The sequence below is a fragment of the Schistocerca americana genome, chromosome 2, assembly GCF_021461395.2.
Source record: "Schistocerca americana isolate TAMUIC-IGC-003095 chromosome 2, iqSchAmer2.1, whole genome shotgun sequence".
Taxonomy (NCBI): Eukaryota; Metazoa; Arthropoda; class Insecta; order Orthoptera; family Acrididae; genus Schistocerca; species Schistocerca americana.
In genome coordinates this window covers 1,042,446,495-1,042,460,740 of record NC_060120.1, presented here as the reverse complement: position 1 = coordinate 1,042,460,740, position 14,246 = coordinate 1,042,446,495, and the positions used below count along the sequence as shown (strand labels likewise).

At 41.8% G+C, this 14,246-nt stretch overlaps 1 protein-coding gene across 2 annotated transcripts; it reads right to left on the bottom strand.

Annotated features, from left to right (window-relative positions):
* Positions 1–9,440: 9,440 nt before the first annotated feature.
* LOC124596440 (protein charybde-like) lies at positions 9,441–14,123 on the bottom strand. Of its 2 annotated transcripts, none has more exons than XM_047135575.1 (4): positions 13,883–14,123; positions 11,770–12,007; positions 11,186–11,341; positions 9,441–11,066 (listed from the first exon to the last, which is right to left on the bottom strand). In XM_047135575.1, the coding sequence occupies exons 1-4, from the start codon at positions 13,929–13,931 to the stop codon at positions 10,982–10,984; spliced, it is 528 nt and encodes a 175-aa protein (XP_046991531.1). In that variant the 5' UTR covers positions 13,932–14,123; the 3' UTR covers positions 9,441–10,981. The 2 variants fall into 2 exon arrangements, with proteins under 2 accessions (XP_046991531.1, XP_046991532.1); XM_047135576.1 differs by lacking the exon at positions 13,883–14,123 and adding an exon at positions 12,591–12,823.
* Positions 14,124–14,246: the final 123 nt, after the last annotated feature.

Genomic DNA, 14,246 nt, shown 5'->3' with positions numbered 1-14,246 from the left:
TTTGTTTTGATGTCCCCTACAACCTCCCAGAGTTTGTCGGTTTAAATACTTTTCACCCCTGTACAAATACATTACTTAACTTTTGGTACAGATGAGCACGTAGGTGTGAAGCCGTTCATGTGTCAAAGCTGACAGTTATTAGAAGTTAGACAGACAAAGTCTGTAATGGCTAGCTCCCTACAAGTCGAAGCTAAGTTGCTAGGCCGTCTGCTCTTGATCAACTGGGCAGAAAGTAGAGCGGCGCTCGTTGAGTTCCACAGCGTCGGCTAGAGGACGCTGTGATCGGCGTAGTTCGTCCGCTCTCGTAGTGCCAACCTACGAGCGTGTACCTACGCTGTGGCACCGGAACTATCGATGCCACAATGTCTTTCTCGTGCCTGTATTGGTAAATCCAACCATCATTTTGTTGGACTAATGGTTTTCTTCTCCTTGGCTCGTGCACTATCTAGTCAAAAGTATCCCGATTGGTATACATTTATATGGTGTGTGTCACATTTCTCCTCTATGGTGGTCTGTATTCGCTGCGAACGCTTTCAATGAGGTATCTGAATATCTGTGAAGGAATGGCGTTCGATGCCTCCTCAAGAACCGAAACCAGAGAGGGCTGTGATGTTGGTCGGTGGGGTCTGGAGCCATGTCGTTCAAACTCGTTCAGGTCGGGATTCTGGGGAGGTCATTCCATTTATTGTCCACAAACCTCTGCCTCACAGATGGTGCTTTACGACAGGGTGCACAACCATGCTGATACAAATAGCCACCTCCTCCGAACTGTTCCTCTAATGTACACAGTACACAATCCTGTCCAGTGTGTTAATATCCTCCTACATTAAATGTTTTCTTAAGTGCAATGAGGAGACTACGCTATAACCACTGAAAACACTCGCATACCGTACACCACCTCCTCCGTATTTGATCTTTGCCATTGCACATGATATCAGGTAACCGTCTTTCAGGCATTCCCCAAACCCAAGCCCTTCCATCGCAATGCCGCTGAATCGAGCGCGATTAATCTCTCTAAATCAGTCGTTTCCAGTCATACAGTGTCCAGTGGTATCGCTTAGCACTGACCGCAGAAATGTGTGGCGTATGAGCAGTTGCTCGTCCATTGTACCCCCTTATTTTTACTCACTACGCACAGTCACTGGGCTATCTGAACTGCCTGTAGCACCATGGAGCTCAAGAGTGACTGCTTCCGCTGATTTCATATGGTTTTATACAACTACCCCATACAACATTCGACGGTCTCTCTCCGTCTTTACATGAGGTCTGCCTGGTTTGGGTTAGAATACACATGGGCTATTCCGCTCATTTCAACTATAAGCCCTATACACAGTCACTTCCACAAGAAAGTGTACACCGTTATCTGTATGAAATAAAAGACACTATTACTAATGTATGTTTACATGAAACTACATGTTATTACTGATTGCACAAGTACTTAGTAGTTAATCCAATCGCCGTCATTATCGATTATAGCTTGGCACCTTTTTCGCATGCTTTTCCCGGCATTTTTCCGCATATTCTCTAGGTAACAATCACCATATCGTCCGGAGTTTATATGGTAGCTGCTTCAAAGCATATACTGGCTTTCCCTTAAGCTTCATCTTAATACACGACCAAACATTTCCGATCGGATTTGCTCCAGAGACACTGCAGATCAATCCACCGTGGACACCACGTTGTCTTGTTTCCACACTGTACAGAAACGGCTGCGAAGTTTCGGATCATTATTCTCCTAAAGCACCCAGTTTGCCTCGTTTGAAACACATAGCATCTTAACGGAGCTCAGGAGGCATTTTTGATAAATTCTTCACATTTTTTCAGCGTGGTGTACAGATTCGAGGTTATTCCCAGTGATGTCGCTGGAGACTTTATATTCAATATCATGTTGTGCACTTTTTTACGCACCTAATAATAGTCTGAAATGAAACTTTTTAAAAAAAAGTTTGTCAATGTGATACAATTATGGTATGTTCATTGTGAATACTTTCCAGTATATAATAGTTTGAAATTCCTTCACAGGAACAAAGTGTCAAACAAACATGTGAAGAAGGCAGAAACCAAAGTATATAAAGATGGTATGGGTGTTCTACCCTGACAATAGGCTGTTCCGCCCAGCGTATTTCAGTATCAAAATCAGAAGCATTTACCAATAATAAACATTTTTCGTCCTTTTGCATCCACATACACTTGGTAAATGCACGTGGCAGATTGCTGGCGTATTATCCAGAGAAGCTGTCTGTAATACTTGTTACTGATTGTTTCGTATCTTCCTCGGACCATGGACCACTTGGCTTTCTCCTCTTGTATGTACGGACCATCTCAAAAGAAACCAGGAAAACGTGTCCTTTCGCAGTAAACATCAATTAAACTAATATCTTGACTGAGCGGAAATAGCCCCAGATGTAAGAGGCGGAATAGATCCACGTGCAGACGTTTCGGAAGACGTGGCAAATCAGACCTTTGTGGAAAAAGTCAGCAGTATTTGTTGATACACACACTGCCTAACGTGCGTTCTTATACAGGTAACAGTAAGGGTTTAAAATTTCACTTTATTGCGCGTGGTACACCTAATTTCTTAAGGTGGTGTTCTTTAACTACAATGGTGTCCAAAATTAAGGCAAAAAACCTGCTAGTTTCCCGTCTTGTGTCTAATTCACTGTATAATTATACGATCTGTCAACAGGTGTCCGTACAGTCGTGTTCTCCACGGAAGGTGGAATTCTGATCAACGGACAACCACGCCAGCAATGACGTCAGGGTGCTTACCAAACGGGGTAACGTGTGCCGAGTAGTCCCACATACACTACAGAGCACCATTATTATCGAGCAGAAGCTGACCCTTCTTGAGTGTAACATGACTGTCTAATTTCATCATTATTTTTTTTAAAATCTAGGTGTTTAAAATGTAAATCAGATGTGAGACTAGCAGCAAACGTTTAATTGATCTCTTCAAAATTGACACTGGTGTTCAAGGTAGCTCTGGCTGGAGAGTTTGAAAAAGTTGGCTCTGAGCACTATAGGACTTAACTTCTGCGGTCATCAGTCCCCTAGAACTTAGAACTACTGAAACCTAGCTGACCTAAGGACATCACACACATCCATGCCCGAGGCAGGATTCGAACCTGCGGCCGTAGCGGTCGCGCGGTTCCAGACTCTAGCGCCTAGAACCGCTCGGCAGTTTGAAAAAGTTTACTAATAAACAGATGTGACAGAATTGAGTAATACTGTAGTCACTGCAACTGGAATAGGTCTTTCGGATTTGAGAGAGGAGCACTTTCGACAATTACGCTAACAGATACTCGTAACATAATGTGTTAATAGTTAAGAAAAGGAAATAATTCTGGCGTCGTTTTATGAAATGATCGCGTAAAGTATTTAGTATAGAACGTTCTTTAATACAATACATCGGCAAATTTTCGAATATAGTCTGTCAGTTCAAGTTGAAATCGCAAAATCTGGCGAATCGAAACGATTTTATTCGTCTCCCAGCTCTAGATGTGTTAACAATTGTTTTTCATTGCCGCTTTGATTTCCGTGGGCGAGGAAATCGGTCGTAATGGTTATTTTCTATTCTGCTCATTGAGCGAAGTGCTGCAAGCAAATCCACCATTGTACAAAATTTTTAGATTACTACTTTTTTCACTGTTTATCTCCCAGGTGACGCTTCGTTTCAGCAGTAGAACAGACGGAAACTGCGATTTAGGGACTTGGATCACAATGAACCATCATAAATATCTCAATCGTATGGTAAAATGGTCGATAATGTGATAGCGAGTGTATTCAACTCACCTGAGAATGATGACTTAATTGACAGATCCTAGATGAAAGATACTGATCTCTTCGTGAAAGTAGCAAAAGTTAATTTTCACCCATGAATCTGGGAAGGTGGTGGAGTGAGTACCATACTGCTTGCTTATCGTTGGCGACCTCCTGAATAGCTGATTTCAGGTCACCATTGATTTCTGCGTGATTGCTATGCACCTTGTCTTTAATACAACCCCACAAAAAGGAGTCGCATGTTTTCAGATCCGGAGAATACGGCGGCCAATCGAGGCCCATGCGCGTGGCCTCTGGGTAACCGAGCCAGAATGCGGCCCATAAATCGCTCTTCTCCAGCACATCACTGTCCTGCTTCGATGGAGTCGAGCTCCGTCGTGCATGAATCACACCTTATCGAAATCAGGGTGTCTTTGGATAATGAGGATGAAATCATCTTTCAATACCTTCACGTACCGTTCGGAAGTCACCGTGCCATCGAGGAATATCGCGCCGATTATTCCATGACTGGACGCTGCAGACTACACAGTCACCACTTGAGGGTGAAGAGACTTCTCTATCGCGAAATGCAATTTCTCAGTCCCCGAAAATGCACCACTTTTTCTTATTGACGAGCCGATCCAAATGAAAGCGGGGTTCGTTGCTAAACCAAACAACAGTGTGCATACTAATTCCCATAATGCCCCGCGGCAAACCGTGCAGTTTGGACGTCCTAGCGCAAACCGTTCAGAAGCTATGACGATTTTATTTCATATAGACCAATAACTGCCACCATAAATATGCCAGTGCGTTAGCGAAAGACTTCTCAAACAAAATCACTCCCAGCCTTGACAATGCCACCCCTCGTGCTGGTGAAACGTCACAAAAATCCACAAACGAATGTCGGTCGAAAAATGCTAGACGGAAGCCAGTAGGCAATTGTCACACCTAAAACAGAAAGTAAATCTGGCCCAATGCGATCACACGCGAAGTTGCTCATTTAAAGAACATCCGGGCCTCTCCTCTGAAGTCCCAGCATTCCCAGATCGTTTATGATAAACAGTGCTATCGCAGCAGACTTCGCTACTTTTAAATATCAATTCGCTAAGCCTAATTCCTTTATCTAAATCTTCGTGCTTCAATTAGAGATAGTAGTCTGATTTATGACTCCAGTCAGCTGATGGGGAAAAAGCCAAACAAAAGTTAGGAAATAGTCGTTGTTGGCAGCGCAAGATTGCCTGGTAGCAGCAGAGCTGAAAGATCGATGTTGCTTTGCAGGGCACGTCTCATATTCATTTCAAGATTTAATTATCTGTAGATGTTGTACGCTGTGTTGTGGAAGAGGTTGCATCACAGGGAAGACGACCACTATGAACGATTTTAACAGAATAGTATATTCAAAAAAATGTAGGAAGTATAGGAGGAAATGAAAAATTAAGAAAAGTAAATCCACAGGCTTCCATAGCAACGGACACTAAGAAGATTAAAGACAATATATTCTCTGTTATTTTTTCATTGTGTTTTTGTCTGAAAACAGCTGAAACTCCAGTCTTACTCTTGGTACCTTGCCTGTTTGCACAGAAATCATAAAGTGATGCTGTTGCATAACTTCGATTAACTACATTTGATTCAAACATGATTTACCGAGATGGAATGTTATTTACATTTCCTATTCTAATCTCGTTTTTTAATTTATTTTTCAAACCTATAATCGGGGATGAAAACGACAGTGGTGTTACTAGTACGGTGATAGTATTGATCGGCAGCCATTGCTGCGGCCTCGAATGCATACTGCATGATCAGTAAAAGAATCTGTTTTCTTTCGAGAGATTGGGTTTTGAAGTCCGATCCATTTAAAGAAGCATCGCTGCTCTACGTTAATACTAACATTGAAATACTTAGGCTTCATTACTTTTTGCAGTCACTCATCACTTAATTAGTAGAGAAAGCCAGACAGTTGGCTTTTAATTTTACTGTGCACCATGAATAGATCACACAAGTAGAAGAGTTTTTCTGAATCAAACACCGTTCGCGAAGCATAGACTCACGTGAAACAATAGCATTTCTTGCAGCAGTCAGAAGGGCATTGGGAGGAAAGGGAAAGAAGAAGGTGCTTCTTTTTATTTCATTTAATATTTTGACATAATGCATTTGGGTGAAGTCCAAGATTACATCGAGCTACAGCCTGGCGTATTAGAGAGCATGGCGCTTGAAATAAGAAGTCAATGTAGATTATAGTTATAGTGTAGTGTATTTGTTAACGCACATTGTATGAGCATGTTGTAAGCCCATGGGTACGCCCAAAGCTGTACTCGAGTCGACATGCTCCGTTTTACGATGCAGTGACATACTACAGACCTGCCAAGAGAAAGAGAAAATACAGCGAAACTGCTTTTAGTTATATGTTCAGTTTCATCAATATGTTTAGCGGTAATGTATTAAAATTTTATATTTGATACGAAAATCGTAGGACGTCGCACCCTCCTTTCCATTACTTGTTCCTTTGAGCACAGCCTGTGGCATAATTTTATTTAGACACGAATATCAAAAAATATCCCTGATAAGTGCTTCCACTAGGCTCATCATTTTATTTTGTATAGACAAGAGTTTCAACTGAAATATAGAAATATCTCCAACAGTTACTTGAAATATATAAATATCTCCAACAAGTACCTCGGTTTCAGGAGTCCGAGGTTAGCGGTAGTATGCCCGCCGTAACAGTTTAAGAGGTTGAATCACGTATTTATACAACTGTGAAAACTGTTCTGTGGCAAGCAAAAAACTGTAACATAAGTAACCAACAAGAAGGAAAACGTGTTGGTGCAAGTAGGTTAAACGATGGAGACATATTTCTTTTGAACACGTCGTGGAATCTAACATGAGATTTATTGCACATATTTATTTCGGTCGATTTAAGGTCTCATTTGGGTGTTACCTAAAACGTTCGGATTCATTGGCAGATATGAGCTGTAAGGCCTGGATCAGTTGTTGTACGAAAAGTACGGACAGAACAATTGCCACCTTTTCGTTTGTCGGTCAGCGCTGTGCTGTAACACCGTTGTTTTAAAACAAGTGATTCTGCAAGAAGCGCCACACCCTGCCTCTCGAACGGCTGCTCCAGCACTGAGGTAGGAGCTGTCAGGCAGGCAGCGACACGACTCTACCCCCACCACCCGCCCCGCCTGCCCCTACCTTCCCCTCACCAACCGTCAGCGCATCAGCTGTGCCTCCCCACCGCCGCTCGCTCTTTGTCCGTCTCTCTCTCGCGCACGGCGCCTGACGAGGACGGAGCGCCTAGCAACAGCGGCGTTGTCGGCTCGGCCCGGACCGGTAGATGCAGAAACGGCCACCCCTCCGCTCCCCTCTCCGGATAGCCGGGTCCAACTCCCACCGCGTGGGGGAGCTGAGCTCACTCGGACACTTCGACCCCAATTGAGCACCGCTGTTCATCGCTAGCTAGCTCGCGAAAGCATTAACGACGGCACGAATCGATGCTCCATTGTTCGGCGTACTGGGCGGAACCGTAGGTGAGCGAGAGGTCGCAGCGAATCGAAAAGCCGCACGCACCGCGGCAGCCTCGCTGTCAGGGAGCTGCTTGGTACTTGCGAGCACTTTTTGCCGGTCCTGGACGCGAGCAGCGGTGTATGTTGCGCGGTAACGAGAGAAACGACTGAGTGGCGACAGTGCTCATCAAACGTGTGGATAAATATCTCAGTCTCCAACGGAGTAAAAAGATGAAAAAGTGTGTGGCTTGTCAGGATTGGAATTCAAACGACCAAGCTATTCCCACCATCATTACTTTACCACTATTAGAGCCCTCTTGACTATATGTTTCCAAAGGATGTTTCAAAAGAACTCTCCCTTTTTTGTATATTTGTTACACAATCCATCACCACGTACTAATATTCCTCATGCAGTACATATTATTTACTGAAGCATTTTGACCGTTAGATATACAAACATCATGATGAAGCAGTTGTCAAAAAATAAATCTAAGCCAAGTGGGCCTATACCTGATGCAATCAGTGACTGCCTTTCGTCTTTCCCTTCATCCCCCCCTCCCCCCTTCCCCCCCTCACTCCAAACCGTGCAGTTGTGTTATTAAAAGCCTCGCCAGCTTCAGAAAACAGTATTAAAGTGAATTTCTTTTCAGTCTTCATATAAGTCTGTTTTACACCAGACAAATACAGTAGGTAAACTGAGGTACCATACTATACTCATTAAGAAACAAATCTTTTGCTTGGAGCACCCTACTTGTTTTAAGACTTTCTTCAGCGAGCAGAGGAAATCAATGACTTTTTCAGCAACCTCCTGTTAGATGGTACATTCATACCGTGTGGATATATTTCCTTTGGAATTTTTAAATAAGCAGATGGGATTTTTCTGTAAATGCTGAAACATAGGGACAGAAATGTGGAAAGACAAGTGGAAAATCAGCTTACAGTTAAGAGATATCGTTACTCTTGACCAGCAAGAAACGATGTACTGTTCTGTAATTTTCTTTTCACATATGCCTCATGCGTTTAAATGAAATGAAACACATTGGTAATATCAGCACGTTTCATCACTGTTACACTTTACTCGTCTTCTGTCACTCGGTATACCACACAGAAAACGAAGTTTTTCTCTTTCGAAATTATTATTACTTTTTTATTAAAGTCTATTCCAATTGTTTGTCAGTTAGCCGGCCGGAGTGGCCGAGCGGTTCTAGGTGCTATAGTCCGGAACTACGAGACCGCTACGGTCGCAGGTCCGAATCCTGCCTCGGCCATGGATGTGTGTGATGTCCTTAGGTTAGTTCGGTTTAAGTGGTTCCAAGTTATAGGGGACTGATGACCTTAGCAATTAAGTCCCATAGTGCTCACACCCATTTGAACCTTTTTTTTTTTTTTTGTCAGTTAAATTTTCGTTGAGGAAGATTTGTCTACTCTTTCTGCTGGAATGCTATACAACTTCCCTTTACTTATTGGTAACTAGCTTTGTTTCAGATATGTGAAGGAAGAACCACTGGGGAATCATGTACAGTTCCGCAAATGTATTATCATTACTCTGTAGGTCTCATATATTAGATTGAACTCTCCATAGTGCAACACACAAACTCGCAAAAAGAAGTTTTTCTGTTTATTATTACGAAAGATTTTAACGTGAATTAACTGTACCTCTTGTGTATCAGTTTCAGTTTCTTTGACGAAGATCGCTCTATACTGTCTACAGAAATTTTAAGACTCCTGAACTGTGATTACTAGCAACAATAGGCGAGTACTGTTTCTCTATCATAAAATGAGAACTGGAGAATCAAATGTAGAAGTACTCCAAATATATGAACTAGTAGCATTCATTTGATAAATTTAATCAAGATTTTATGCATGAGAAACATTAAAATTCAGAACAGTCTCTCAGAAATTGCAACTTTTTCAGATATTCTGGCATCTTTACAAATCTGTTGCTATTTTATCAACTATGCACACATTGACCAAACATTATTTCATACCACAGCTTTTAAACAATAAAACTGTTTACTTTCTTAGAAACTGTCATAAAATTCAAATAGATTCTCTCTATATGTAATTGTCACACTAGCTTTATAGAAGTTTCTCCAACTCTTGCAAAAAATTAAAATCACCAGGAAAGTAAGGGACAGGAATGGAAAAGGAAATGCAAGTAAATAACTAACACAACAGTTGCAATAAAGAAAAATATTTAATATTTTTCAAATATGAAGTGGCATCATAGTATAAAATCATATTCCACTGGAGTCTATTTTAACAAACTCTTCTATACATGAAAGACTACAATCACTAAAAAGATCTTACAAAATAAAATGCATGATGATGAGAAAATGTATATGGTATTGTGAAAAAATACAAACAAATACTGTTCAAAAATGATGACAAAGTACATGAACAATGAACTGATTCTATGAGCTGAAAGCTTTGTACATTATAGGTTGGAGGTCCCCCAGTATCCAGTCAAGTAATCAGTTATTGAAAAATCACAATTTTGACAACAGCTCCAAAACAATTTGACAAATGCTAACGCATGAAAAATCACCAAGAATTTCTGATCACTTTTTCTTATCATCATAATCACAAAAATATCTCACCGGCAAACACTGTATATAAGAGAACATATCACATCGTTTAGCTTTAAAATATAAAATTTATCTGCATGGATAAATATATATCTTTAATATAAATCATTTATGTGACTTTTTTAACTGCCAACTTTTCCTTGCTTCCAAATATACAAAATGTTTAAATCAGATACCTCTCATTTCACAGTCCTTTGAGCTCAAATGAGCAAAAGATAAATGAAGCAAACACGAATATATACAAACAAATCACAACAAATTAATTTTGAAAATAAATACATCCAACTAGATAAAGATCTGTCACAAATGAGTATGTATCTTAAACATTTCATATACATAAACAAATCTGAAAAATGAACAAAATAATGGAAGACAAGGATAGTTAAAGCAAGTTTATCTTACTGTTATCATTTCATTTACTGATACAGTAAACGTAATGAGCAGCAAATAAATTGAAAGGCAATTGATGTCAGTGCCACACACCAAAAACCACTTTGCACTACCAAACAATCAGATCACATTATGAGGAAAAATTGCTTTTTTTTTAGTGTGATGAAGGGTTCTATATCAGTACATCAGAAACTGTTTAATTAAAATATGGTGCTGTAGAATACAGAAAAATTCTAGAACATCTATACTTGAAAATTTTTGAACATTACTTTAAAACTATGTCTATGTTTAATTATAGGTATTTGTTCATCACACTTTAATCACATGCAGATATTGCTGTGGCTATCAAGAGTTTCGACACCACAATGACACAGTACATCACAATCTCCCTTATTTAATTCGTCACCAGTAAGTACTGCAGGTACACTAGTATTTGTAATCGTATTAATCACCCAGTTTCTTAAAAGTTACATTACATCTTGACCATTAGTAACAGCTATAAAAATTACTACTAATGCAGATCTTTTGAAAATAGCACTATGCATTATAAGAAAGACAATTCTCATAAACTGGACACTAAATTCTGGCCAGCCCTACCCAATAAAGCTTTATCACCTACTCGCAATGGAATTAACTGGGTGAGTGTTATCTGGTGGGATCCTCCCAGCATTAGTAATTTGTGGCCCTGAGTGGGGGAGAAATCAGTCTTTGCTCTCATCTTGTATATATGATCACACTCCCCTACTCTGAGTAGGAACGGAAGAGTTTCTTCTTGGTGAGTGTGAAGTCCCGGCTGATCATTATTGTGCCACGCCGCGCAAGATTCCTGAAAAAACACAAAAAGCAACACCAATTTAGTTTACAGCCCACAAACACGAAGCGACAGATGTACAGTATTTGTATGACCAGAAACAGTGGACATCACAGCAAGTAGATGGTACTCACTTGAGAAACTGTGGCAGTATTGAATGCCAGGAACTGCAGTCTTGTTTGAGAGTCAAGAAGAGCTCGAACGTCGAAACAGTGCTGGGGTCGCATTTCACTGTTCCAATTCGCCTGCATTCTTGGTCCGTCTCGAAATTAATGAAAAGTGTGCAGCCTCTGTAAAGAATAAGAGACATGGTCCATTAGTTTAATACTCACATATCAAATAAACAAATATGATGACACTGTTATTGGATAATTGTGAAGACTAACTTTTCATTAAAACTGGAAATACAGAGTACTTCTGAGTGCAATGATTGCTGACGGCATCAAAGATAATAAATGTTACCAACACTGAAGTAAATTATAATAATACAATAATGACAACATGACGAGCTGCACAGAAGCAACTTCTTTTTTTGATGAACGTTTTGTTATTTGGCGAGTGATAAACTAGAAATTTTCAAAAGTGTGCCAATAAGCATCGTCAACAGATACACGCAAATTCTTTAACGCGCGCCGGTTGTCGGCTGGTCTGCGACGCTCGTCAAGTGTCACGACAGTCGATTGTCTGCCGCTGGCCAGAGATCGTAACTGTTGCTCACCTGAGTCCGCAAGGCTCGCTGTCGGCCTGGTGCAGGACGCAGCGCGCGACGCGGGGCAGCAGATCGGCGGGCAGCAGAACTTCGCTGCGGGACAGCTGAGCGGTCTTGGCCGCCCGCAGTTCGGCCTCTAGCCGCCGGGCCAGAGCACGTACGGCCTCCGCGCCTTCCTCGTCGTCGTCGCCGTGCGATTGCGACCACCACTCGTCGTCCGCGTAGTCGGGGCTACTCCTCTCCTCTCCTGCACAGAAGCAAAAAACAACTCATGCATCATCTGTAGGTAACGACATTACTACCCAAGCTAACAAAATTCGTAAAAAAGAAAATTATTGCAAAATGCATATTTCACTTTCAACGAAAAATATCTAACCTTCGTAAAAAAACATAACAAATTTCATCAACACGAAATGTGTAAAATGCGAACAGAGCACACAACTTTTCTTCCTTTTTACCATACACTATAAAAAGTATTTTTCACAAGCAAAAAAGTGATAAAAAGTAATTTGATAATGGATCTCATAAACCGAAGCTAATCAAAATTAGCACCATGAATGTTGCTGATTTAACCTCGAAATGAACAATGTAGCTTTTCAAAGATGTTACTCTACAAGGGTATTTACTTCGAACTAATGCAAAAAGTTGTACATTGAGTGCAACACACTTTTTTTTTGTAAACCTCTACCCAACCACATTTAATACACTTTTCTTGCAATTTAGGCTCAGTTTTATAAAATTCTACGAAGCTGTACAAACAGGAGAAAACGATTTTCTAATGGCAAACGAATCACTGCAAAATAAAATAAGATCGAACATTCCTGACGTACCTCTGATTCCTGAGAATTTGCCGGTAACCGAACACGTGAGCACTTCCATTTCGGCCAGCTTGCGTGCGCGTTCGAACAGTCTGCGAAACCGTCAACCGCCGGGTCCCTTTCGAAGTTTCGAAAAGATGCAGCTTTCCGGCTACGGAGCTGTCCGCAAAACAGCTAGCACCCTCCGTTTCACGAGCGACGGCACCGACTGAAGCTTCTCTGCTCAGCTGGCGGCGTTTTCAAGTAAGAGCGGCCAACTTCCCCCACCACTGCAGCGCCCCTCCTACCACGCTACGTAACCGGCTTGGCAACAGGCCTACGTGACCGGCGTCGGGTGGCCTCGGAAATCTCCGCCGCGCTTCGCCTGCCGCCTGTCAGGGAGGGGGAAACTCAAACCGGCCGGCTTTTTGCTTCTTTGTTCCAAATAAATTCGATTTGAATCGACGCCGTTAATATTTTGTTAACGTAAGGCCAGAAGCAAATTTACAACCGCAACAGCTTCGCGAGAATTAGAAGTACGACTGATAGAAACGATTATCAGAAAGTATTTACATTTTCCTGTGAATTTCATAAGACAGTTCCGTGCCGCATCGCTGTCAAAGCTGCCTAAGGTTAACTTCCGATGGTCGGTATATGACAATTGCAACATCGCTTTAAACAGAAATACTATACTCGGATTTTTCCTTAATGCAAAATATCATGTAATAGTTTGTCAAATGACAAAACGAATTGAAGCGAATTAAGTTTGGAGTGCATGACTATATGTTACAGAATTTGTATGAGGACGCACTCTTTACTTAACCTGTGTCAATTTACTGGGCAGAACAGGAGAACTGAATAAGTAGAGGAACAATTTTTCCAATAAGTTTCCAGTTCTAAGGATGATTTCGATCTACGCTAAAAAAAAAAAAAAAAAAAAAAAAAAAAAAACAACCCAGTTGCTAAAAATGGTGTGGTTCAAGGCGCTCAAAACCGTGGAAAGAGCACGAGAAAATGACTGAACAAAACTATACACTCTGAAACCGAGAACTTTCGTTATTTTAAAATTGACGACAGTCGCCTAACGGCAAAACTTGCAAGGGTTTTAGGGAGAATCAGTGAGCTGATAAGCATTCTCGCTATTATTTTTTTCTGTGCAGCATCGAAACGCTTTTGCTAGGAAGTGACATTAAGGAAGACATGGGTTGCACATATCGGGGCTGAATTGTTTATCGGAGCGGTAAGATGAGGAAGATAAGGAAACGGTAGTCACTCGGTATCGGCTTGTCACTGCTGTCAGTCCGGCGTTGCTGAAATAGACCTACCTGTGTAGTTGGAGAAGTCAACAGTGACTGGGCAGGGTAGAACCTCCATCGTGACAGGACTTGGAGAGCTGACAAGCGAGAAAGAGCCGGCCGGCTTCTTCTGCCTTGTCTTTCAGTCTTGATTCTGCCTGTGCCTCTGCTAATGACAGCAGCAGCAGCAGCAGCAGCAGTGCCTGCAACGGCCGAGCTGTTACCCCAAAGCAGCTGACGACCACCCCCGAGCAACTGACGCCGGTCCGGCTCAGCTGTTCGCATCATATGGAGCCATCCCCTCCACCGACGCGGCGGCCGCTCGGCAAACTCCGCTGCCGCTCGGCTCCGCGCGATCGTTGCCAGAGGCGAAGGGTGCCAGGGGAGGGGACGT